This window comes from Chenopodium album, chromosome 23, assembly GCF_948465745.1.
Source record: "Chenopodium album chromosome 23, dcCheAlbu1.1, whole genome shotgun sequence".
Taxonomy (NCBI): domain Eukaryota; kingdom Viridiplantae; phylum Streptophyta; class Magnoliopsida; order Caryophyllales; family Amaranthaceae; genus Chenopodium; species Chenopodium album.
The window spans coordinates 36687541-36709614 of NC_137856.1; the positions used below are offsets into that span (position 1 = coordinate 36687541).

The 22074-nt window shown below is 35.7% G+C and overlaps 2 protein-coding genes, 1 long non-coding RNA gene and 9 other non-coding genes across 12 annotated transcripts; 1 reads left to right on the forward strand and 11 right to left on the reverse strand.

Moving 5' to 3' along the window:
- The first annotated feature begins 7544 nt into the window (after window positions 1-7544).
- On the forward strand, window positions 7545-12394 carry LOC145609398 (U-box domain-containing protein 35-like). The gene is made up of 11 exons (XM_081664892.1): window positions 7545-7719; window positions 7857-7978; window positions 8265-8386; window positions 8488-8723; window positions 9117-9152; window positions 9239-9918; window positions 10004-10090; window positions 10286-10402; window positions 10460-10717; window positions 10842-11600; window positions 12090-12394. The coding sequence occupies exons 1-11, from the start codon at window positions 7545-7547 to the stop codon at window positions 12276-12278; spliced, it is 2781 nt and encodes a 926-aa protein (XP_081521018.1). The 3' UTR covers window positions 12279-12394.
- Window positions 12395-15424: 3030 nt separating this feature from the next.
- LOC145608305 (septum site-determining protein minD homolog, chloroplastic-like) lies at window positions 15425-16832 on the reverse strand. The gene has a single exon (XM_081663921.1). It carries the CDS (start codon window positions 16666-16668, stop codon window positions 15694-15696), a length of 975 nt encoding a protein of 324 aa, XP_081520047.1. The 5' UTR covers window positions 16669-16832; the 3' UTR covers window positions 15425-15693.
- Window positions 16833-19259: 2427 nt separating this feature from the next.
- On the reverse strand, window positions 19260-19392 carry LOC145609885 (small nucleolar RNA snoR80). The gene has a single exon (XR_014106158.1). It is a non-coding gene; the product is annotated as a small nucleolar RNA snoR80 (small nucleolar RNA).
- Window positions 19393-19450: 58 nt separating this feature from the next.
- On the reverse strand, window positions 19451-19558 carry LOC145609881 (small nucleolar RNA Z152/R70/R12). Its single transcript, XR_014106154.1, has one exon. It is a non-coding gene; the product is annotated as a small nucleolar RNA Z152/R70/R12 (small nucleolar RNA).
- A 59-nt stretch (window positions 19559-19617) lies between these two features.
- LOC145609878 (small nucleolar RNA R11/Z151) lies at window positions 19618-19703 on the reverse strand. The gene has a single exon (XR_014106151.1). It is a non-coding gene; the product is annotated as a small nucleolar RNA R11/Z151 (small nucleolar RNA).
- Window positions 19704-19789: 86 nt separating this feature from the next.
- On the reverse strand, window positions 19790-19874 carry LOC145609871 (small nucleolar RNA Z157/R69/R10). The gene has a single exon (XR_014106145.1). It is a non-coding gene; the product is annotated as a small nucleolar RNA Z157/R69/R10 (small nucleolar RNA).
- On the reverse strand, window positions 19793-21212 carry LOC145608203 (uncharacterized). Its single transcript, XR_014105751.1, has 2 exons — window positions 20996-21212; window positions 19793-20228 (listed from the first exon to the last, which is right to left on the reverse strand). It is a non-coding gene; the product is annotated as an uncharacterized LOC145608203 (long non-coding RNA).
- LOC145609874 (small nucleolar RNA Z157/R69/R10) lies at window positions 19954-20037 on the reverse strand. The gene has a single exon (XR_014106147.1). It is a non-coding gene; the product is annotated as a small nucleolar RNA Z157/R69/R10 (small nucleolar RNA).
- Window positions 20129-20213, reverse strand: LOC145609873 (small nucleolar RNA Z157/R69/R10). The gene has a single exon (XR_014106146.1). It is a non-coding gene; the product is annotated as a small nucleolar RNA Z157/R69/R10 (small nucleolar RNA).
- LOC145609884 (small nucleolar RNA snoR80) lies at window positions 20304-20439 on the reverse strand. The gene has a single exon (XR_014106157.1). It is a non-coding gene; the product is annotated as a small nucleolar RNA snoR80 (small nucleolar RNA).
- On the reverse strand, window positions 20550-20663 carry LOC145609880 (small nucleolar RNA Z152/R70/R12). The gene has a single exon (XR_014106153.1). It is a non-coding gene; the product is annotated as a small nucleolar RNA Z152/R70/R12 (small nucleolar RNA).
- On the reverse strand, window positions 20803-20892 carry LOC145609879 (small nucleolar RNA R11/Z151). The gene has a single exon (XR_014106152.1). It is a non-coding gene; the product is annotated as a small nucleolar RNA R11/Z151 (small nucleolar RNA).
- Window positions 21213-22074: the final 862 nt, after the last annotated feature.

Sequence of the window (22074 nt, forward strand, 5' to 3'; positions counted from 1 at the left end):
GCTCTCTCCTATGAAAGTTCTTATCAACAAGACTGTTGTAATATCAGAACCAGCAAGCTATTTAGAAGCTTCTTAGGATGCAGGTTGGGTTGAAGCTATGAAAAAGGAGCTGGATGCAAATGGAACTTGGGATCTAGTGCCTTTACCCAAGGGTAAGAAGCCCATTGGTTGCAAATGGGTGTATAAAGTGAAGTTAAAAGCTGATGGGAGTATAGAGAGATTGAAAGCAAGGTTGGTTGCTCAAGGATATAATCAGAAATATGGGGTGGATTATCTAGAAACTTTCTCACCTGTTGTAAAAATGGCAACTGTGAGGTGTCTACTTGCTGTAGCTGCTAGCAGGAAGTGGAATTTGTATCAGCTGGACATTAACAATGCATTTTTGCATGGGGATCTCACTGAAGAAGTGTATATGAGAGTTCCTCAAGGTGTTGCAAATGCTGAGAATAAGGTTTGCAAACTCAATAAATCACTGTATGGCTTGAAGCAAGCTTCAAGACAGTGGTTTTCCAGGCTGACTTCAGAGTTACTGAAGATGAGTTATGAACAATCAAAGAATGATTATTCATTGTTCATTAAAAGGCTTAATGGTATGATCACTATTGCTGTAGTGTATGTGGATGATATAATAGTAACTGGTTCTGATGAGGCTGAAATAAAATGGTTCAAGGAACATTTGCATGATGTGTTCAGTATAAAGGATCTGGGATTTTTGAATTATTTTTTGGGTATTGAAATAAGCCATTTACAAGCTGGAATAGTGATGACACAAAAGAAGTTTACAAAGGAGCTGTTGTTAGGATGCAGTATGGATATTTCAAAGTCTGCAAAGACTCCTTTACCAGCAAATCTGAAGTTACTTGCAGAAGAGGGAGAGCTGTACTCAGATCCTGAACATTACAGAAAGATTGTTGGGAAGTTAAATTTTCTTTCACATACAAGACCTGATTTGGCTTTTTCAGTTCAGACTTTAAGTCAGTTTATGCAGCAGCCAAGACTACAACATGTGAAAGCTCTACAACATGTATTGAGATACATTGCTCACACTTTGGGTCAGGGTATTATTCTATATGCTACTGATCAACTCAGCTTGACAGCATATTCTGACTCAGATTGGGCTGCTTGTCCCAACACAAGGAGATCTGTAACAGGTTATGTTCTATTGTTGGGGAAATCTCCAGTTTCTTGGAAGTCAAAGAAACAGCCCACTATTTCAAAGAGTTCAAGTGAGGCTGAATATAGAGCAATGGCAGCAGCATCTTCTGAAACTACTTGGTTAGTAAGACTGCTTACAGAGATGAGTGTCCTGCATCTGAAGCCTGTAGCTCTGCACTGTGACAATCAGAGTGCTATCCACATTGGGAAGAATCCTGTCTTCCATGAACGCACTAAGCACATAGAGCTTGACTGTCATTTCACCAGAGAAAAGGTGTTAGAAGGCTTGATTGTGTTGACTTATACTCCTACAACAGAACAGCTAGCTGATATTATGACTAAGGCCTTGAGCTCTTTCCAGCACAACAAGCTTATGTCCAAGCTAGGAATGTATTCTGATACAGTTCCTAGCTTGAGGGGGGATGTTGGTGAAGATATGGCTTATGCCACGTCAGATGATGACTAGACAACAGTTTGTTAGAGATATTCTATCATAACAAAATTCTAGCTGATGTAATAATTAGTTAGTGCAGGTTGTTATAACTGCCTAGACTATATATAGCTGAATCCTCTCTTCTGATCACTTACTTGATCAATCAATGATAATTCTCTCTTTCTCTCCTCTACATTTTTCTCTCTATCAAACTATGATCAAACAATGATTCTTCATCACTGTAACTTCAATAACATCGAGTTCACTTTTGTCTAATTTAGTGTCACTTTTGTCTAATTTAGTGTCACTTTTGTCAAATTTAGTATCACTTTTGTCAAATTTATCAATGAAGCATAAATAACTCTTATATATGTCAGAGTAACTTTTGTGCGTTTTAGTGTAACTTTTGCGCCTTTTATTGTCACTTTATAACGGATGTTCAGTATCCGTTTTATTTAAAAGTTTGTGTTTAGCTTAATAGTCAATATATAGATGTACTCGTGTACTCAATATGTTTCAATCTCATTTTATTGATGAGAGATATTTATCCCATCCTACTTTAGTGTTTCATTTGTTAATGTGTTTCTTATACTTGGAAGTTTTCAATCAAGACAAACATTTACGTGTCACCTTGTAAATACAAAGTAAAACAACATTATTATGACTAATCAAATATTTATGCCTTTTTTATTTAAAAACAAAAAAGATTTTGACTAAAAGGAAAAGTACACCTCTCTAAAAGTGGAAATATAGAAAGTTGAAAATTTTAGTTTAAGACTGTTTAACCAACCATTGTTTGGCAAATACATCCACAAAATATGGTAGGTAGCCAATTATAGATTGGGGGTGAGTTAGGTTTTTCCCTTTTGTGATAGGAAATTGTCAACCCACATTTTGTTTCATCCCCTACATTATAATTCATGTTTGTGCTACGTGTGAGGTCAAGAGCTTTTGTCTTCAAAAGAGAGAGACATTTGTGCCTACTTTTTCTCTATTAACATTTTCTAAATGATGAGAATGTGTAAGCAAATAGATCATGATGCACTATTTAGCAAGATAAAAAGATGTATGAAAACAAATTTTAATAGTTTTGTCTTTAAAACACTAACACTTACTTTACTCGATGAATAGTTACAGTTACGGAATACAAAGTCAAGAGGAGAAACATCTAAATTATGTAATTTAGGTTCACTCTTTTGGACTTAATTTTCAAGGATTGAGATTAATTAAATTCTTAGAATCAACTTAATTCAGTCCATTTAACTCAATTCAGATTAATTCAATCCAAAAGGACGCTAAAACTTGACTATTTGATCTGAGTCGTAACAAAGATCGAACACAATATCTGTAATTTATCGAATATAATAATGATAAAATTGGGAGATTGGTTAATTGATTTAACAAATCATCATACGAAGGTAAGACAAAAACAACTAACTCATCCATATGCAGCATGCGCTTATATAAATGGATGACCACGATTGGGTTAGCCTTTTTACTAAAAAAAAAATAGCATAATTGTGCCTAACATTACCAAGATTATATGTAGAGTTACCATTATTATATGTTGACTGCCGACGTAACTTCCCTCTAATTGGGCGATACTCGGCTTTGATGCTAGTTTTGAACCATAATGTTCCATAGTGCGTGGATTGACGTTTCCAATAATTTTATATTTTTATATTGGAAAAAAGACAAAATTCTAAATTTACAAAACAATAATCTAACTACTTTTCTATATCCTAACGAACTCTCCATATTTTTGCCACGTTTTTATGAACTTGGCTATTTGGTACTCCTAATTCTAGAAAATTTTAATTTTTTTGGGTGTTCCACCCGAATCACCCTTTGTGCTAATCCGGCGTAATTTTAGATATTATAGTTGTCTTATGCCAAAGTACTGTTACTTGTCAAGTGATTTTTTTTTAAAAATGAAACACTTATATATTTACTCAATTTAGGATCCTTTAGGCCCTTGAGCTTGACTGGTTTGCAAGTCCATACACAAGAATAAGAACGATTAAACAAATCTATGACAGGACACTAATGTAAAGAAGCTAATTAAGCCCGATGCAAAACACCATCTGATCTACACAACATACACATGGAGACATTCGCGTAAGTTGTAGAGTATGTAAACGAACGATTTTATCAATATAATCATACACCTAGAATAGGAAAGGATTATGTACAAATTATTACCTCCGTACTTCGTAATATTATTTTTTGTCCGTTGACATTATTAAATCTCTTCCTTAAAGTGTATGCTATAATAGCGTGTGTTGCAAATAAAAGAAACGGAAGATGTACTACGTATTATAATTGCATCCATATGGACCGTATCCATTTTCATATGACTTAGACAAACTGGTTAGAATCCTTTCCAAGCCCGCCCAAAATAGGGAGCTTATGGCAATCACGGGCTTTAGATGGGCTGAAAGATTAAAATGCATGGTCCGAACATATATGGGGCTTTACTTGGTGAAAGATTTACTTCCTCCGTTCTTTTTTACTTGACCCGCTTTGACTTTTATACTATTCATCACTCCTCCTTTGACCGTCTTTTGTGAATAATATATAAGGAAAAACATATTCATGTAAAATCTTTTTGTATTCGTCTCAATAAGTACTATCATAATATGTAAATTTTATAATTTTTACTTATGGAGAATTAAAGTTATTGTTCGTTAAAGTTTTGCATTGGCAAGTGTGATAAAAGAAACAGGTCAAGTAAAAAAGAACAGAGGAAGTAAAATTTAAGACTTTTGGATGTAGAACTGTAGAAGACCATCAAAAGCCTAATAAACCCAAATTAAAAAGATGCAAATAACATAAGGAGAAGATAGCAGGTTAGTAAGACATTTTTGCTAAAATTCATCTTCCTGCTGCTTTTAATTTCCAATCTTTCTATGACTTGGACTGGTATGATTGGCTTAATTATAATCTTGGGTTTGATAGTCACTGGAAGATGACATTTACCATTGCATTGTGGCATTTGTGGAAGCAAAGAAATACTACTATTTTTTATCTTAAAATGTACAATTCGAGAGTAGTATTCAGCAGGTTTATCATTGATTACCAATGCACTAACCATATTTTGCAGGGTAAGGCAATAGCTTCTTCTGCTACTAGTAGTTCCAACTTGAGGAAACCATGGAATCCTCCCCCTCAAGGATGGGTCAAGCTCAATACGGATGGAGCATGGGTGAGAATTAATGTTGCTGCTGGTGGGGGAGTAGTTAGGAAGGATGATGGAACTTGGATCATGGGTTTCTCTAGCAAATACAACGCGGTTACAGCATTTGCAGCAGAGCTTCTTGCTGTTCGTGAAGGTTTGGAGATGGTCAAAAGATTGGAAATGAAAGAGGTGGAGCTTGAGGTTGATGCCCTTTCAATTAGAGTGATGCTTCGCTCAGCAGGAAACAACCTTCACCATGAACTTGCTGCAATTGTGAAGGATATTGAGAAGACCATTGAATACTTTGATGTGTTTGAGATTATTCATGTGCAGAGAAACCACAATGCAGTAGCTCATGAGCTAGCTGCAATGGGCTTAGTGATGAGTGTGGGGCACAGACTTCATATGGCATGCCCAGAAGGTATAAGGGCCATTTATAATGTGGAGCTGCAGGCTATTGCTTATGCTGAGATGCAGATGCAGGAAGAGCAGGAGGAAGTTTAACTATCCTGCCAAACTAAATCACTTATGCTTTACTGTTAGTTGGGACGCACTTAATTATTGTACTATGTTTCATGCTTTGCGGAAGGGCACTGATCACCTTGAAGATTTAAGCACTAATTTTCTGTTTTATAACTGCTTATTATCTTTAGTTCATGTAAAGGCCTCAGATTTTGTTAACGGGTTGAGGCCTGTTGTTGTTGCTTTTTGTAATTTGTGGAACAATTGTGGTGTAATCTCTCTGATTAAGTAATATATTGCGTCTTTTATGTGTTAAAAAAAGTAAAGACATTAAAGATAAATAGTTATGGTATGCTGTAATTTGGAAATTAGACTACAATTTAGGTGACATGTACAAGTAGTTAAATAACCTAATTTAATTGTATTTTTAAGATATGATGAAGAAAATTCATCACCTCCCAAGAAGATCAAGCATAGCTTGGCGTGTTTCGGTTTAGTGGTAGGATTTTCAAATGGCGACGTTGAGATCCTTAATGGTTTTTTTACTGATCGTTTGTGACCGTCGATAGATGTGCTTTATTTTTACCTGTGAATAAAAGTTTATACGTCGCAAATACATAGGCTCGTAATCTCGTCCCACGATTGAATTAAAAAAAAAAAAAAAAAAAAAAAAAAAAAAAAGATTGTCCAAGAGAGTGAAGTAAGACGCAAGGTCCTGCTCCCTCAAGTTTGACACTTTGACAACCTCAAACATCCTGTCCACTTCTTTGAGGTTTTAATAATATGACGAACGTGCATGCAACTACATCGAATATGCACTTGATCGTTGTCCCTAATTTTAAGGTCACCTCCCCTAGTTCTTTAGGAGGCTCAAGTCTAAGCAGTTTCCAAAAAATAAAAAAAATAATACAAGATTAGTGAAGCAACTAACTTATTATTGATAATACTTCGTACTTCAAAATTTGTAATAGCATATTTGTACCATAAAAAAATTAACAACAAACCTAACCACAAATTTAAGTACATGAAAAAATCAGACAACTTTTCTAGTAATTCAATTAAAATGTATAAATTTCAAAGGGAAGGAAAACGTAATATCTTGTTAATCACTTAATTTATGCAAAAAATTTAGTATCAGAAAAGGTGATAACTTCTTCTAGACATTCAATTTAAATTAATTAATTTTAAACGGTATTCAACTATTGGGAGATGGTATCGAGTAATGACTATTGCATTGAAAACCCAAGATCAAATTCCGTCAACATATTACGTAGCACCTCTAATGACCCCTAGCGTACACATAGAAGAGACGGCAAGGCCAGTCAAAATACGCAATAATAAAATTTCACATTAATGAAAGAGTCGTTAATCAAACACTACTTCCTTGAATGCTCCAGCATTTGTAATGTCACCAACAAAACACAGAGACGTGCAAAAGTGGGTCCCTTTTGTTCTAATTCAATGGCATGAGACATGAGTTTTTCTTTTGTTTTAGCAGAGATAATCTATTTTTCTCCTTAATTAGTATTCAGATTTCAGACTACAGAGAAATAGATATACATTGTTTGATTTGCAGATATCAAGCATAGTTGTACTCCAGAAATTGGTAAGTTTTCTTGATTTTGACTAACATTTCTGTTGCCTGCATTATAATGTACTTTGTATATGAAACTTTTTTTTTTTTTGACACAACTTTGTATATGAAACTTTGACTTGCTTTATATCATCCAATTCATGGATTTTTGTTTCTTCCCAACTTGTTGGTTTTTTTATAAAGATGCCGTGGGCTGTATTGGAACAAGGTTGCCTAGGCTGCAATCTAGCACGGGTGGCCCATGGCGCGGCATATGGTCAGACTATTTATAGCAAATAAAATGCATCATGTAATACTGGGCTGATATGAGTCATATGACATGGCATTGGCCGTGCCATGCCATGGGTTAGACCCCTAGGATGGCCGATTTGGCATAGCAGCCAAGGGCTATGCCTGAGACCGCAACACAAACAACCACTACCATGCCCATAATTCGACTAAAAATTGCACCATAGTTGTTGGGGTTGTTTTAACTTTTAATACAAAAGAAGGGAAAATTGATAGATACATACACTAGTCATATGTTCCACGATTTACATGGTATGGAAATGGATTTCTTCCCACATGAAAGGAGGAAATCAAAATTCAAAAGCTACAAACCAAAACATGAAAAGTGATAACAAAATCACAGCATGCATTTGATTTTCAATGTAGATAAAACAAATAACTTTGTTGATATACCATGCTATTGCAGAGAGTCATCTGCTGCTTATTGTCAAGAAATGGCAGAAAGGAAAGCTGCTGATCAAGAACAACTTCTTGTTGGAGTCGCGCTGACTGGAAGCCGGAAAAGCAAGTATATTCTGAAGTGGGCACTAGACAAATTCCTTCCAGAGGGAGATGTCACCTTCAAGCTCATATACGTGTACCCAAAAATAACATTAGTACCTACACCAAGTGAGTAAAAATCCTTAAGAGATAAAACATCTGAAAAAACAATTCCAAATATGCTAAGGTTTTCTTTTTCTAAATACAATGATGCAGAGTACAGATATGTTACACCTGCTGACTAATTTTCTGAGTATTGTTTTCAGTGGGAACTTGGCTACCTGTATCACAGGTTCGAGAGGAAGTCGTAAATGGTTATAGGCAGGAAATTGAATGGAAGAAACAGAGGAAAATTCTTCCATACCACAAAATTCTGAGAGCACAAAAGGTTTTTTTTATTCTCCCTTCCTCCAACTTAAATAGAAGAGTAGTATTATTGGAGAGTGAGTGTATATCCTTATTCTGTTAACGCGATTTTACTAAAACTGAAACTGTATGTACTAACTGATCTTTATTGATTAATGATGGAGTATATTTATCAGTAAATACTGATTTGCTGATTACAACTGATTTTACTTTATTTTTTTACTAAAAACTGTTTCATACTTCGTATGTTATTTCAGTTAACAGAGCCTAAATATATATAGATAATTTTTCTATAATGCTTAATGCAGATAAAGGCAGATATTGTGGTACTTGAGTCAGATGATATTGCAATGGCACTCTCATTGGAGATCACTAGAAAAGCAATTAAACATCTTGTCATCGGAGTTACATCAACAGGAATCTTTTCAATGTACTAACCAGATAGTGAGAAAGTATCTTACATGATTCATTGATGTTTTCACATCTTAAATTCCATGAATAAGCTCATTCAGAAAATAAATTTTGCTGTAGGAAAAATCTGTCACTGGTCAGGGGAGATGACCTATCACAAGTCATCTCAGAAAATGCCCCCGGTTTTTGTTCAGTTTATGTCATTGGTGACGGAAAGCTTCAGCAAATACGTCCTGCAGATTCAGAACAGAATGTGATACACATGGATGAAACAAGTAATCTATCAAGCACGTCGACTAGTAATGTGTCAAGCACGTCAACTGATAGTTCTTCTAGCTCTTCTTCACTTACAATAGGTAAATCTGCAGACAATAGAATCAAAGATAGATAATTTATGAACTCACCTATTAAAGATTATCTGAAGTTGTGAGTAAATTTACTTTACTTTTACTGGAATCATCCGAGTATTTCAAAAAACTAAGGACATTGATGTGAAGAGAACACAACCTTAAAATTAGTGAAGAGGAAACTTACACATTCAGTCCTACTCTGACTGTCATACTTTTATCTCCTACAGTGACTACAACTTTTGGTAACATTTGACAATAATTAACAAGGATAGTTTGGAAATAACCTTCTTTTTGACACGAGTTGGATGTGTACAAGTTCATTACTTTAATTGCATGTTTATTATTTTTCCAAATATACAATTACATGTTTCTAAATCTTAGGCGTTTGTTATGCTACAGGCCGTCTGTTGAAAAGCAGGCCTTCATCACCAAGATGTGAGTTTTTACTAGTTGCCTGTCTATTTGAACACAATTTTATGTCACACCTGCTTTAAGTTATCTAATATGGACAACTTTGACAGACGGAAGCTTAGCTAGTGGCCCTCCTGCTTCAGAACCCTCCACTTCTGTTTCCCAACCTAAACAACATGAATATCTCCCAAGAAATGTTGCTGGACCTAAGGTTTTAGCAAGGGAAACAGTAGAGCTCAAGCATTATTTTTGTAAGGATACAAACTCATATGTTAGGAATGCCAGTATTCAGAGTCACAGTTCTAGCAGTGGAGACTCTGGATCATGGGCCTCTGATCGAACATCTCCTGGAAGTTCATTCGCAGGAATCCAACCTAATGCACAGTCACCTACAGACACTCCACCCCCGAGATCTTTTCTTTACAATCCACCTCCTTTTGTTGGGAATTCTCCCGCAGTCACTTATGCAGAAACACCCCCGACAGGTTTTTATAGGGGCACTCCCCCTGTGGTCTCTCCTGTAGGAACTCCCTATGCAGGCACACCTCTAGCACTCTCTCGTCCAGGGACTCCACCAGGAGGTGCTTATGTGGACACTCATGCAATCCCTTATGCTGGTACTCCACCCACAGGTTCTTATGCAGGCACACCTCTAGCACTCTCTCGCCCAGGGACTCCACCAGGACGTTCTTATGTGGACACTCATCCAGTCCCTTCTGCTGGTACACTACCCTCAGTTTCTTTCCTGGGTATACCTTCAGGTTCTGAACAAAGTGCTTCTCCAAATCAGGTAATCTCATGACTGATCAATTATGAAGTATATAGTAGATGATTATCTAGCTCCTATGATGGATTTCTTATAACCTGGTATGCAGATGTCAGAACTTGAAAAGCTGAGAATTGAACTAAGGCATATTGAAAAAATGTATGAACTGACTCAGAATAATTCTATTGATGAACGGGTAAGCTCTTATTCAATGCCTAGTAATTTCAACCACTCCCTTTGTTTCAAAATGCTTACAGATTAATGTGATTATCTCAAAATGCTTGCTCGAGGATGATATACAAGCTACACTAATTGAACTTCATGTCATTAGATATAAGGAACTTCCATTATATATTCTCCATGTCCTGCTTATGTAATTTCACCTTTGTAGTTCCAATTTCCACTTGATCAGCTCCAAGAAATGAGCAAGGAGCGATTGGAGGAAGCACTAAAACTAAAGGAGGAAAAATGTAAAGAGATCGCTAATCTTGAGAAGAGCAAAACCAAAGCAGCACAATTTGCAGCTATAGATACAGGGGTAAAAGCTGAAAGAAATAATCTCAAGAAAAGATCTGACAGTAAGGCTGCTCAAGAGGAGGAAAGCAAGAACAGGCTCAAAGAGCTGTTTGCAAGTCCAGCCGTTCAGTATCAGAAGTTTACATGGGAAGAGATCGTGGAAGCCACTTCGTCCTTGTCAGAGGAGTTTAAGATAGGGGCAGGTGCATTTGGGATTGTCTACAAGTGCAAGTTGCACCACACTACTGTGGCAGTAAAGGTCCTTCACTCTAAAGATAGTGTCACAAACAAGCAATTCGTGCAGGAGGTATGAGAATTAGTTTAATAATTGTGTTTAAAAAAAACCAACAAATAATTGTGCAATAATAAGATGAAAAACATTAGTTCAATAATCAGATAATGATGTTTAATTTACTATTGGTGGTTAACAGCTAGAAATCTTGAGCACAATTCGTCACCCTCACTTGCTGCTGCTCCTTGGAGCTGTTCCAGAAGAGAGTTCCCTTATATATGAGTACATGGACTATGGTAGCCTTGATGATGTGTTGTTTCATAAGAATGGAAAACCTTCTCTACCTTGGTATGAAAGGTTCAGAATCTGCTATGAGGTGGCAGGGGCTCTTGCCTTTCTTCACAGTACGAAGCCGAGACCTATTATTCACAGGGACCTGAAACCAGCAAACATCTTGCTTGACCACAACTTAGTTAGCAAGATCGGTGATGCTGGTCTAGGTACAATGATCAATTTGGAGCCCTCCGATATGTCCCTGAAAACCATATACAAGGAAACTAGCCCAGTTGGTACACTTTGCTACATTGATCCTGAATATCAGAGGACTGGAAGAGTTTCAACTAAGTCAGACATATATGCCTTGGGAGTGGTGATCTTACAGTTATTGACAGCAAAACCAGCAGTTGGGATATCTTATTTGGTCGAGGATGCAATTGATGAAGACAATTTGATAGAAATCTTGGATCCAGAAGCTGGAGAATGGCCAGAGAAGGAAACACTTGAGTTGGCGTTATTAGGACTGCAGTGTTCTGAACTTAGGGGTAGAGATCGGCCTGATTTAAGAGAGAAGGTTCTTCCTGCCCTAGAGAGAATGAATGAAGTGGCTGACAGTGCGCGGGATTTAGCTTCAACCGCCCAAACAGCAACACCAGTACACTTTATCTGCCCCATTCTTAAGGTATGTCAGTCATCCCTTTCTCTCGTCAGAGTTCATTTGCTTTCCTTACTTGAGACAGAACTAAAAGATTGAATCTTTGCTGGTCACCTTATAACGAAATCTAGACACATTGTATTTAGAGTTTTATTTTCATGGTTAATGAACGAAAAGTCCACCTACATCGGCTATATGTCTCTTTTGTTTATGGCAAGGCTGCATACATCTGGATCCCCTAAAGACTAGCCAACAGTGGATTTATTAAGCTATTGAAATGAATTTTTCCTTGATAGAAGCTACTCCAGAACAATCTCAGATCATTGTGAATCCCTCAAGATCCAAAAGCCAGTATAAATAGGATATCAGAAAGCAACATTTTTTAATTCTTAACATAATTTGGTACCTAGCATCAAAAACCGAGGTTGTCAAGAAAGCAAATTAAAACAGGAAGTCATAAACTACACTTGAGATTATTGACTCATTGCTAACAAATCGTTGTGATTTCACTAATAGGATGTAATGGAGGACCCATATGTGGCAGCCGACGGATACACATACGATCGGAGGGCAATAGAGCAGTGGCTGACAGAAAATGACACATCGCCCTCTACAAATCAACCACTTCCTCACAAGTTTATAATGCCAAACACTGCCCTGCTTGAGGCTATTAAACAATGGAAGTCCAAAAAACGTACAAGATAACTGCACTTAGGATGGAACCTGACACTTTGCTGCATATACTACTGGCTTGGCTTTGTTTTGTAGAAGAGAGTGATGATACAATGCACGGAACTTTAGCAAATACTACTAACCTTCAAGAGGACCTGGAATGGGCATGATTGATTAATTTCTTCATTGCACTATTACATTTTCTCTAATGTAATGTAATTATGTATCCATTCATGAGAAGATAAATCAAAGTTATTCCATTTTTGGATCAACATGCATGAAATTATAGGTTATATACGTTGATATGAATGGATTTACATGTTATGCTGGAATGGGTTGTGTTTCATGAAATGTGTTCCCAAGGTTTGTTTTTTCATCTCAGCTTATTTTTCTATCTTCAAAGATCTAACTTCGTAAGGACATGGGCAAGTGCAATGATTTTGACAAAACAAATAAAACAAATACAGGAAAATATAAGCAGAATACTATCTAACATAAACATAATATGGTGAGACATGTCGGTAGATGCATTTGTTCGCCTCTCTGTTTAATAATCTTCTCATACACAAGGCCCTAATCATCTTTACAAAACTCATGGAAGCAAATCAATGCATTAATGCAGCTAGCAAATTATCCTGAGTTTCTGACTTCTGGAACAATCATCATGAAGCAATTTTATATAGTCACTCCAAAATGTAGAGCATGTAAATCAAACTTATTGGTTCACATGGTAAGTCCTTCAAAATGTATGATTTAAAGCCATTATTTTCTGATCTTAATATCCCATCACCACTCAAGGCTCACTGAGTTCTTCCTTTTTATCAGTAATCTTGAATTCCCCACTCGGCTTCCCACCCAAAAGGCCAAAACATACTTCATGTATGAGAATCATTTCCTTACCAAAGAAGCGGAAGTTCTATATTTTATACACCCACAAAGCCCTGGAAAATAGAGCATAATCCGAGATTACAGCCTCTTGGAATACCGACATACTCGGTACTTGATGAGTAACTCTCATCTGCATACACACCCAGCAGCATAATCCACCAAGTACTGCCCACAGTATTCATATAACCGCCCAAGTCCCCAAGATACACAATCCAAAAATAGCCATCCAAATTCCAAAACACACTAAGTACACAACCCTTCTTGGCTTCTTGTCATCCTTTTCCTTACCGTTATTATAAAAATAAAACAAAATAAAAAATAAAAAGTATACAACTCTTCTTAAAGTGAAACTCTTAAATCAAACCAGCTCCTTTTGAATTTATAGGAAGAAACACCAATTAATAGCAACCAGAAACCAAAGTTCCTCATTAAACTAACTGAAACTCCCGAGTCCCGATTATATAATTGGTGTACACATGTCAACCAGAGTAACCAGACACAATAGAATTATAAAGATACTCCTCTATCAATTTAAACAAAGTTGTTTGACCATCAGGAAATGATGCTTTATTTCCTCCACTTCCACTTCCACACAGCACAACATTTCCTTCTACAGTAAAAGCCTTCCAAAAAGATTTACATACCATTTTCCAATAAGAAATGTCTGTACCATCCTAACAGATCTATCCTAATCTTATTCAGAATATACAGAGTATCAAATTCCAGAATTTGGAAAATAATCTTTTAATTTTTATGTTCTGGTTGAGAGTAAAGTAGAACGAAATTGCAAGGTAAATAATGAAACAGAGGTTCCCTGAGATCCTGATCGCTAAAAAAATAATCAACAGCAGCAACCTCAACATCAGCTAACAAGTCCCTTGATAGCTTATAAAAAGCAATATACAGCCTTTCCTTTTCCCAAATCCATTTTGACCTTGCTTTTTGCTTGAGGTGCTGGGCTTTTATAATTTTTATTTCCTCTACAAACACCAACTCTCTTAAGGGGTGGCTTCTATCACTCGGTATACTTGTCTTTTCAAGTTTTGATGTTATCCCCTGCGGAATTTAACCTCGGCCCTTATGGCAAATCATGGTCTCTCAGGTCTATCTTCTAGACATCCCTTTTGCCTTGAAAATGTTATTTCAACAAGAAGAAACCTCTCCAGAAACCAAAAAGATCCCAGAAACTTCATAATCACCATATGACAGGAAGTTCATCTAAAGGCAACTATTGAGACCAAGAAGTTGGGCCTAAGCTAGCAATTACTCCATGATATCAAGCTCATTTAAAGTCACTTACGTCATTCCCAAGAAACAAAGGAACATGAACTAAGACATCATGCGGAAGTTCACAGCAAACGATGTTCTCCCAAACATTAAAAAAAAAAGGGATTAGGTGAGCCTAGCTCCGTTTAATACCACTAGCATTCATCCAAAAAATCATTCTAGTTGTCCAGAAATTTCGGTAAAACAAATAGAAGAAAGTCTTAGCTTGGAAATTTTGAAAACTACTTGAGCCTTAAACTTTCCCAACATTCCCCCCAACTCCCCTCTGTCTCTCCAACTCACTCACCAAAAGGAAACCAATATAGAAAGGCTAGAGAGTAGAGAGAGTGAGTTGCATAGCTCATTGGTGTGCTAGGTTAAAATGGGAGCAGTACTGCACTAGATGAATCCACGATAACCTAGGGAGCAAAAATAGGCTACAATAGCACAGCGGTGAGCTGCAGAAATCTATGAATCTAATTCTATCTTAAGATTTTACTCAAGACTCAAGAGAGCCTCAGAACAGGCACTTAGGTAATGTCACAATATATCAAGAAAACGACATCATCCAAAAGATCATCTACAGTATCCATACCACCAAAAACTGTGAGACATCAATTAAGGCATTACCGATCACATCCCTCCTCTAATCCTTTCTCACTGTGAATGGTCTCAGTCTCAAATCCATATGAACGCATAACACAACTATAGCAGTATAGCACTCCACAAATATTATAGCGTAAAATATGCACAATATAAATGGTAACTACACTAACCCTCAACTAAGGGCTTCCAATTCTTTCTACTCACATATAAAGCAAAATAAAAAATAAAAAAAGAACTAATCTTGAAAGCTCAAGTGTTTGGAGCATCAATCTATCTCAACAAACAAGTAAATCAAACAGCCTATAAGTCATACAAGTTGATTACGCAGCTAACTACATTGTGCAGATGATGATAATCAAGGTATAGACAAGCAAAGCAACTAATAAGTATAACTTCTGACTTGAACAAAAAACAAAAAAAATCAACAATGCACAACATTCCATTCAAATTAATGCAACAAAAGTTACAAAGTTTTCATGATACAATTATCCAGAGCTGCATTCCAATAATCTAGCTACTTCATAGAGAAAAAAAAAAGACAGCAAATTGAATTCCAAAATAAACTTTTAGCCAAAGAATCCCGTACCTAAGCATCTGTACACAAAACTTCTCAAAGCATTTTCATAATCCAACCTCCAACAATTGCCTCCTCCACATGATCCCTATACTACATTGTCCAAAACTCGCTTCATCCTCCAAAGAACGAAAAGAAGCCGCGTTTCTTGGGCTGCTCCTCAACCATTACCGCGGTCATACTATCCTGCTCCACAAGCCTCCAAGCAGCTTGCTCGAAAGCCAATCCGGCCAATGTCGGGGGCTTATTCAAAACCAAAGGATACCCTCGATTCGTGCTCCGAATAACCTCGGAATCATCCGGAATTACACCCAAAAGCGCCAACCCAAGCATCTCCTGAACATCCAAAACAGACATCATATCTTCCCCTTGAATCATATCAGTTCTAACCCTATTAACAATCATCTTAATATCCTTAATCCCATCACACTCTAACAATCCAGTAACCCTATCAGCATCCCTCAACGCCGTAATATCCGGTGTCGTAACCAAAATCGCCTCATTCGCCGGCGTAATTGCGGTAATAAACCCAGCATCAATTCCAGCAGGACAATCAATTATAATAAAATCTGGGGATCCTTCATTTCGATGTTTTAGGGCATCAACAAGCCAAATTAGGGCTTTTCCACCAAACCCTAATGGCAATTTCGACCTGGGTTTAGAAATACAAAGAAGCTCGAAATGGGACCACCTCTTATCCCTAACCAACGCTTGATCAAGACGACAATCGCCATTAAGAACCTCCAAAGCAGTGTAATTCACACGATTTTCAAGACCCAGAAGAAGATCGAGGTTTCGAAGCCCAACATCGGCATCAATGGCGACAACAGAGAATCCATGGCGAGCGAGGGAGATGCCGATGTTAGCAGTGGTGGTGGTTTTTCCAACGCCGCCTTTTCCGGAGGTGATGACGACGACTCTAGGGGTTGTTCCAGCGAGTTGGGGTTTTCGATTGTATTGAAGAACTGCTTTAATGGAGGTGAAATGGGGTTTTTGAGGTGGGGAAAAGTAGGGTTTAAGAAGGGGTTTGAAGGGGTTGTTGGAAGGAGAGAGAGAGTGAGGGGAAAATGGAGGTTTTAGGGATAGCATTGCTATGAAGATGGGAGGTGAATTGGGTGTCGGAAATTTACAGGTGCGAGTTCATTTTGTTGGGAAGAAGGAAGGTTGAAGAAGGTGAGTTTTGGGCCAAAATTCTGGGGATAGAAGCACAACGGCTGATATGAACAAGGTTGAGATGAGATAAGTGAGCACTACGATTTGGATTTGGGTATAGCAATTAGGACAATATGTGTATGTCCAAAATAGAAGGACCTATTCGTATCACATTTAGACGATTCAATTCATTAGTGCCTTTAAGATCTCCATTAGATTACGATTGCATTTTTAAACTATGTTGGTAAAAAAATGAGAGAAAAGATTGTTTTTGGTGCACTAGTGTTGAATTTTGAGGGATCAAAAGTAGGTTGTGGTCAATTAGTGAGTATTAATAGTCCCCTTCAAAAAAAAAGTGAGTATTAATAGTATGGGGTTATGGAAAGAGAAAACGAAAGATAATTGGGTGAGATTAGAGAGAAATAGAGAGTATACTATAAAGACAAATTTGGATATGGTGGAGTTGTAAGTTTACTACTTCATATATGATATTTGATTTAGGTCATTTGTATGGCAAAGAAGATAGTATATTATTCTCGTAAATTTAAGGAAATGTATTATAAGTAAAGGTGTCTTGAAAATTGATTAGAGTGATATGCTTAACAAAGACATATTTTTGAATTTCTCGTTCTACTAGTTCTACATGTGCATTTAGGTTTTATTTGACCCATCTATCGAAAACTAATTTTAGTTAACCAAATTGTAACCTAATTAAAGTAAGAAAAATGATATACATATCCAAGTTACATATAAAAAGGTTTAAATGAAAAAAAAAAAAAAAAAAAAAAAAAAAAATACATCAATCTACGTTTATATGTAATGTTATCATGCGTTTCTAAATTAATTCCAAATTAAGAAAGGTTTTCAAATACTTGGTATATTTTATTTTTAGTAAGAAAAGTTAATAAATAGAAGTATATCAATCACCTAATCCAACTTGAGTCCACTTTTCAAATTATCTTGGTCCAAACCCAATATTAGCAAATTGGGCATTTTTTACAATTTGTTTAACCCATAATCAACTTGAGTACTCGTGTGTGTTTATTCGGTTATTCCATTAATTTTGGTCCTTTTGTTGTATGCAACCATGCACTGAGATGGAGCTCGTAGCATCTCAAGTCTTTGATGGTTTATTATATAGAGACACTAGTACACTACTTCAACATTGATAATTTAGTACTCGTATCAAACTATCAATCAATAATGTTTTGTTGCAACCATTTACTAACTGTAACAGCTCTTATTTGTACAGCTTTGAATTATCAAAGCCTATCCCTCTCAAATTAGCAAACAAACTTCACCCAAACTCAAGCCTGTGAGAAATAGGCGTTGCTATTGATTTTTTGAAACACAGCCAATAACAAAAACTAAAGGAAAAAAATTTGGAGATTATATTTGAATTATATGAAGTTTACATTAATAGAATTTGAAATTTGTAACAATTCTTCACAAAGCTCACAGTATTTTCCACTTAAAAAAAGAAAAGAAAAAAAAAAAAAAAAAAAAAACAATAATATTACGCAGTAAACTAAAGTCTACAAAATAGAAATGAAGAACACCATCCTTCAGTAGCAACCAGCGCCTTCAAGCTTCAGCAGCATATCCCATTTTCTTCAGGCAATTCTCAACCAATTACACATTCACAGCCTATGCACAAACATCTCAAATATGCTTCCAACTTCCATAACAGAAAACAAGCTAGCCCTGTACATCTCTAAATTTTTTCGGAAAAGATTTACAATGTACATCTCTGAATATGATCAAAGTATTGTGCAGCAAATGTGTACAATCAACGTGGGAAGATAATTGTGAAACAGAAGAAACATCACACACCACAGATTCACAGAGATCAACTAATCAACCATCACAAATATAGATCAGATACCCTACGAAACACAAAGAAAATAAACGAATTTTGATTTTTTTTTTTTTTTTTTTTTTTATTCAAATGAGGATCAAAATCCAAAGGAAAGAAATAAAAACAGAGAAGCAAAACAAAAAAAACAAACAGAAAAACTAAACACCTAGGGGGGAACAAGGCGAGGCAGGGAAGCCCTCCTTGCATCCTCATCTAAAATCCTACGAAACTCTAACGGAGTGAAATTAACAATACAAAAATTAGTGTCTTGAGTGACTAATTTTGATTTTGATTAACATAAAGCGAAGTCAGAAATCTCGTGTGGTTTAGCCACGCTCATTGCAACCCAATATATTGGGATGCTGCGTTTGCAATATTATAGAGATTCATCACCCCTTTGTCTCAATATTTATCAGCATATCATATTGTTGAATTCATTGAAACAGAAACATACATTTTCAAGAGTATTCCAACACCAAACAATAAAGCATTCACTTTTGGCTAAAAAAAAATTTTCAAAAAAACACCACCAAAATATCATTATATGTGCTTGCTCAGAACCACAGCCAAGTATGTGTTGTCTTCAGCCAAAAGGTCAGAAAATTCTATCCAAACTTAGATTCATCATAGCAGCACAAGTAGAAAATAGAATTGACAAATAGCAAAAATGACATGTATGAAGCCTTTCCAGGATCATATGACACTACAAGTAAACAAGCCACTGATCAGGATAAACCACAATAATTTATATAGCATCCGAGCCATTACACCATAAGGAACGAAATTTATCCTACGGAATTGGTATATGGACGCAAACCAACAATAACACAAATGCAATAGATGAATTATAGATTCGTGTTTAATGCTCGGTGGAAGGAGAAGTCGTTACTATAAAGGCTCACGGCAAGACCAATAGATCCTGTCCACTGCCCAAAGAACACTCCCGTGTTCCAATATCGTCACAGCAATATACATACAAATTCATAAACAAAAATTGCAAGAAAACACAACAATTACAGTAGAAATAAGAGCTTCAGTGTGTGTAACAATCAGATCATAGATCATTGATCTCACTGAAATCCGCTAAGATAATATAAAGTATCATCATCAACTCTAATCACTCCACAAACATAATAGGAAAACACAAACAATTTACACTAAATTAAAACACACTCGTATTAAAGAACATTGATACCTGATGGGTTTACTCAGACAGCCAAGGGTTTTGTCTTCAACCCGAAGGTCAGAAACTCTAGTCCACACTAAGCTTCATCACTGTATACCCAACAAACAAACACTAGACTTCAACTGAAAAACACACAATCACAAACAATTAAACAAACACAACTAGTTCCAATTCGGTAACGAGTACTCAGACAGCCAAGGGTTTGTCTTCAACCAAAAGGTCAGAAACTCTAGTCCACACTTAGCTTCATCACTGTAACCCTTAAAATTTAAAACAAATAACACAATTATATTTAACACAATTATATTTAACTAAGAAAAACCATTGCAAAAAAAAAAACCAAAATTAGTGTAATAAGTGCTCAGACAGCCAAGGGTTTGTCTTCAACCAAATGATCAGAAACTCTAGTCCACACTTAAGCTTCATCACTGCACTTCACTACACAAGATTCAACTAAACATTCGACAACAAAAAATGAATATTATTGTCAACAAAATAGACACTAACTAAAAATCAATATAAAAATTAAAATATATGTGGCGTTTCCAGGATCAAGTGACACAAAATATTAATTCAGTGATCAGGATATACCACATTGTTACAAATTGATTTGTCGCCCGAGCCATTATGCCAAGAGGAACTGAATTTATCCCCCAGAATTGGTAATGGGCGCAACAAAACATCAAATTGGGTAAATTTCAAGATTACAAATTTATGCTTTTAACACAGATTAAGTAAAAATAATTAAAATCAAATGATAAGAATGAAATAATTTGAGCTCAGTGGAAGGAGAAGTCGTTTATTTTAAAGCTCACGGCAAAACCCAATAAATTGGATCTTGTCCACTGCCTATTTACACTTCCAGTGTATTTATCTCATCATCGCATCAAATATTGAATTTATAGGACTTAAACACGAATTAAAACAGCAAATTTAATATCAAATCAAAATAAAAAAGCGTTTTGCTAATTAAAGACTGCATTTTTAGGGTTAATTTAAGAATTAAAACATTTAATTTGATACAAAAGGGCATCAGTGTGTGTAACAATCAGATCATAGATTAAAAATCTCACTGAAATCCGCTAAGATTCATTTATAAATTATCATCATTTAGCCCTGATTAAATTTAGCAAAAACAAATTTCAATTAACAAAAAAAAAAAAAGGGTATTTCACATTTTTTTACAAGAAAAAAAGAAGGGTATTTGAAAAATAACGCACCATTATCAACCTAAAGGAAGATACTGCAATAGAAGAACTTCCGACGCTAAATATTCCGACGAATTTGCAAGTACCGTTGAACCTTTCCGTCAAAAATGAGTATCGTATACCTAATTCAGGTGATTTATGAGGGGAATTTGATAGAATAGCGGGTGGTGAGAGGAGAGAGAATGAGGAGGATGATGAAATTGAAAAGAGGGGTTAGGGTTTTGTAGGAGATGACAGATGAATGTTTAGGGTTTTGCTGACTTCAATTGCGGCTATGACCCAATGGTTTGGGCTTTTTCGTTTTGTTTGGTGTTGGGCTTTGTCCACGGGCCTTCATTCACATATGTAATTTTTTGGTGCACCCACAATACACATATTTAATTTGTAAAGTCTAGATTTTGAGCAATATTTATTAACCATTACTAAAACAAAATATTGTTGACATCATCAATCCTTAAATTATCCTACGTGTCATTCTAATAATAAAAATTTTCCCTCCATTTTTTATGTGTGATGTTATCATTTTTTTTTTACCTACACTATACATTTTTCTAACAAAAAAAAAAAAAGAAATTATCACTCCTTTATACACAAATATAAAACTTTATTGTATATATGCATAATAATAAAAATTAATTAAAGCGTGCAACACACGAGTCTACTCTAGTGTTTAATAACGTAAAGTCTAGATTTTAAACCCATCTAAAAAAAATCTAAATTAATGGTTTGAAATCTAGCAAAAGGTACTTTTATAAAAGTCGTATTTAGTGAAAGATTGAAAGCCGAATCTGATTGAATTAGCTCGTAAAGTCTAGATTTTAAACCCAATTTTTTTAAAAAAAATTCTAAATAAATGGTTTTAAATCTGGCAGAAGTACTTTTTATAAAAGTCGTGTTTAGTGAAAGATTGAAAGCTGAAGCTAATTGAATTAGCTGATTGTATAAATTGATTGAGTTAGCTGATTTTGACTATCTGATTTTATTAACTGATTTGACTAACTTATTGTATCAACTGAATTTATAAAAGTGTTTGGTGAATAGCTGATAGCTTAAAGGTGATTGAGTATGTGAAATGACCAATAAGCTAATTG

Coding starts and splice junctions, on each gene's coding strand:
- LOC145609398 (XM_081664892.1), top strand. CDS start 7,545: ATGGCAGAAAGGAAAGCTGCTGATCAAGAACAACTTCTTGTTGGAGTC. Junction 9,919..10,003: donor AAAGTGCTTCTCCAAATCAG/GTAATCTCATGA, acceptor CCTGGTATGCAG/ATGTCAGAACTTGAAAAGCT. Junction 10,403..10,459: donor TTGAGAAGAGCAAAACCAAA/GCAGCACAATTT, acceptor AATAATCTCAAG/AAAAGATCTGACAGTAAGGC.
- LOC145608305 (XM_081663921.1), bottom strand. CDS start 16,668: ATGCTATCCCTAAAACCTCCATTTTCCCCTCACTCTCTCTCTCCTTCC.